We start from the raw sequence: 3,670 nt of genomic DNA on the forward strand, positions 1-3,670 counted from the left end.
AACTTGTGACCTCAAGTGATCTCCTTGCCTCAACCTCGCAAAGTGCTGGGATTACAGTTGTGAGCTACCATGCTCAGCCTAGGGCTTAGTCTTTTAGGGCAGAAGGGAAATGAGGACTTCAGGTTGCTAAAGGCCATGCTGTGGGCTGCTAGGCCTGGCTGAGGATCAGTTGGATAGCAGTGAGGAGTCATGAGTGCTTGTTGGGAGGAGCAAGATGAAACTGATGCTGGAAAAGATGGACATTTCTGGGGAAGGGTTGATGATAAGCTGTTGCACTACTTATCTCAGCTCTCATTTTCTCCACAGTGGCTGTAAACCTAGCTGAAGACACGGCGCATCCCAAACTCGTCTTCTCCCAGGAAGGGAGATACGTGAAAAATGTAGCATCAGCCAATTCTTGGCCAGTGTTTTCTACAGCGTGGAACTTTGTTGCTGGATGGAGGAATCCTCAGAAGACCGCTCATGTAGAGAAATTTCAGCACTTACCCTGTGTTCTAGGGAAAAATGTTTTCACCTCAGGGAAACATTACTGGGAAATTGAGAGAAGAGATAGTCTGGAGGTTGCCGTTGGGGTGTGTCGGGAGGATGTCATGGGAATTAGTGATCGTTCAAAAATGTCCCCAGATGTGGGAATCTGGGCAATTTATTGGAGTGCTGCTGGCTGCTGGCCCTTGACAGGCTTCCCTGGAAGTCCGACCCAGCAAGAGCCTGCTGTCCACCGGGTGGGTGTTTACCTGGATCGTGGGACAGGGAATGTCTCCTTCTATAGCGCTGTGGACGGAGTGCACCTGCACACCTTTTCTTGTTCTTCTGTCTCACGCCTCCGGCCATTTTTTTGGTTGAGTCCATTAGCATCTTTAGTCATTCCACCAGTGACTGATGGGAAATGAGGCTTTTCTTCCCCTGAGCAAAACTCCTTCTCTGTAGTCCAACTCAGGAACACACATCCCTGGCCCTTTTCTGCCCGTCGTGTCTCTATCCTGGGTAGTCCATCTTCTGAGTCTTCCTAATTGAACCGTTTGGTATCTGCCCTTTGTGTGCTTCAGAAGAGGTAGTCCCATGGGAGGTGGTTCTGGCCAATGGAGATGGGACAGAAAGTTTTCCAAAGTGCTTTTGGGAAATCTTTTTGTAGCTTTTAAAGAGATACACAGGGAAGACATATGGATGTTAGCAGCCACATTGGAACTGAGAACACAGGAATGGTGGAAAGGTAGAAGAAACAGTCTTTGTTGCCATTCTTAAATTGTTGAAATTTTCTTAATCCCAAGCTGCTTGTTATATGAGATAATGATGCCCTTACTGTATAAGGCAGTTTCAGTTGTATTTGGTTACTTGCAGCCTGAAGTACCCTAACTGGCAGTAAAGGCACATAGTGTGAACATCCACAGTATAGGCTTATTTCACTTCTGTGAACTTTGACAAAGGCATAGAATCCTTTTCTATCCAGTTGGGCATTGCCTCTTTTCCAGTAACTACTGATTCCCCCACTTTTCAGTTTTAGAAAATTGTGGGAATCTCCCCCAGACATCAAGATCCATACTTGAGAAGGTTCTTCTGATATAGCTACCTGAGCTCTCCAAGGACTGACCAGGGACATTTCCAGAGCTCAAGGATTTCTGGACTTTCTACCAGTTGTGGACCATGAAAGGGCAGGAGGGCCCAGGGAGGGTTTTCGTACTGCTGAATGTTTTCCAGAGCATATATTATAATCTTTCAAAGTGGTACACTAGACTTCAGTGGTTTTTCAAGTGATAAGGCATCAGTTGGTGGGAACAGCAGGAAAAGGCATTCCACTCTGCCCCGCTGGGTATGGCAGCCTTCCCGGGAGGGGCCCACATCCGCCTCCTCCAGTCCTTGTCCAGGGGCAAGAGGCAGACCAGCAGCTGGACTTGATCCCCCTGTGTCCCTTTGCTTCTGGCTGGTAGATGATGTCAACTTGCTGTCTTGGTTGCTAGACCCTGTACACTCTGTTTCTGTTGTGTGATCAGTTTGTGTTTTTTTCTGTATTTGTCTCCCATGTCTTGCTCTTCCCCTGAAGAATCCTGTCTTCTCTTTGGCCGTCTCAAATTGAGAACCTCTAAACTATTCCTGCAGAACTGCCTGGCTGGCACCCACAAGCAATACCTCTTATTCCAGTAGGACCAAGGGGCCAGCTTTCAGCGAGTGACTCCAGTAAGTGCAGCCACCTCTCCCTCAAGGGTCTGGGAGCCTGGCCCCAGCAAGAGACCCTCCAGACCTCTGGCTCTAGAGAAGCTGAATGTGTCCACTTTATGGGTCACACTCTTTGCATTTCTGTAAGGCAGTCTCGGCACACTGGGGCTAACCAGTGGCCTAGGTAATTTTTTGTTTGATGGACTATGGACTCTTTCAAAGGGATCTGATCCTTTTGAATTTTGCACAGCACTAGAATAATCCCTTTTGATAAAAGGGTCTTTGCTTGTGATTACAGGAGCACTGTGAATGTCTGTAAATATGTTTTTATAATCAGTGTATAGTTGGTGTACACTCAAATAAAACCAGTCCCTAGCAGCCACTGCTGTCTGTATAGGGCCATAATGAAATTCTGAAGAAATCTTGGGGAGGGAGGGGGAGTTGGAACAAATGTCTGTTCCTGGACACCAATCTGGTGCTCAGACCTTTAGACTCATTGTAAATTGCCACTGCCAACATGGGACCAAGTGTGTGACTTGTCAATACAGCGTGACAGCATTAAAGACTGATGTTACACCTCAAAAAAAAAAAAAAGAAAGAAAGAAAATTGTGGGAATCTCCCCCCACTCTGCCCATGTTGCAGTCCCTCTCTTCCCAACCATGTCTCTGCCCTCAACTATTAACTGTGCTGTGTATTTATCAGGTACCTATATTGTATGTGCAGGGTTATTCATGTCATCATGAGAATGTTGGAATGCTTGTTAAATACCTTTTGCTAGCCTCTTCATATACTATTGCATATGACTCTCATCACAACTCAGTGAGATGGAAAGTAAAATCCTATTTGTACAAATGAGAAAACTGAACTCTTTATGGAGTAACTAGCTCATTTTTGGCTAGCTGGAAAATGGCAGTGTTGGGATTAAAATCCAGATTTGTCTGAGATGAAGGCCCATGCTCCTGTCTACTCTCCCTTTATTCAGAAACTTAAACTGGATGTTGATCTTTGTTTCAGGCTTTGATTTTGTTACATATTTTTTTTATCCTGTGTATGTTTTCCTCACTCTACCCTTCTGCTCTAGATTGTCTTGACTCAGGAGATTGTGGCAGTTACTGGATAGTTATTTTTTAAAATAGTGATTGCTTTTCTCTTATATAAAGTCCTGTACTTATTGTAGAAAGTTTATAAGATAAAAAAGTATAAAAATTAAAGTTATGCACTACTAACATTTCAATGTATTTTCTTCCAGATTTTCAATAAAGACTGTCAGGCAATAATTTAATGAGGATTTTTTTTAACTTACATTTTAGTTTCAGGGGAACACATACAGGTTTGTTCTATAGATCAATTGCACGTCACAGCAGTTTGGTGTACATATTATTTCATTACCTAGGTAGTAAGCTTAGTACCCAATAGGTACTTTTTTGATACTCACCTTCTTCCACCCTCTACCCTCAAGTAGGCCCTGGTGTCTATTGTGTCTATTGTTCCCTTCTTTGTGGCCATGGATGCTCAAAT

General features: G+C 44.3%; 1 protein-coding gene across 1 annotated transcript in view; it reads left to right on the forward strand.

Annotated features, from left to right (window-relative positions):
- Positions 1-3,425, forward strand: part of TRIM4 (tripartite motif containing 4) — a 30,862-nt gene extending 27,437 nt beyond the window's left edge. The window contains exon 6 of the mRNA XM_017533653.2: positions 307-3,425. Within this exon, the coding sequence (XP_017389142.1) occupies positions 307-890 (584 nt within the window). The 3' untranslated portion in view covers positions 891-3,425. The remainder of the gene's footprint in view (positions 1-306) is intronic.
- Positions 3,426-3,670: the final 245 nt, after the last annotated feature.

This window comes from Cebus imitator, unplaced genomic scaffold, assembly GCF_001604975.1.
Source record: "Cebus imitator isolate Cc_AM_T3 unplaced genomic scaffold, Cebus_imitator-1.0 Scaffold82, whole genome shotgun sequence".
Classification (NCBI taxonomy): domain Eukaryota; kingdom Metazoa; phylum Chordata; class Mammalia; order Primates; family Cebidae; genus Cebus; species Cebus imitator.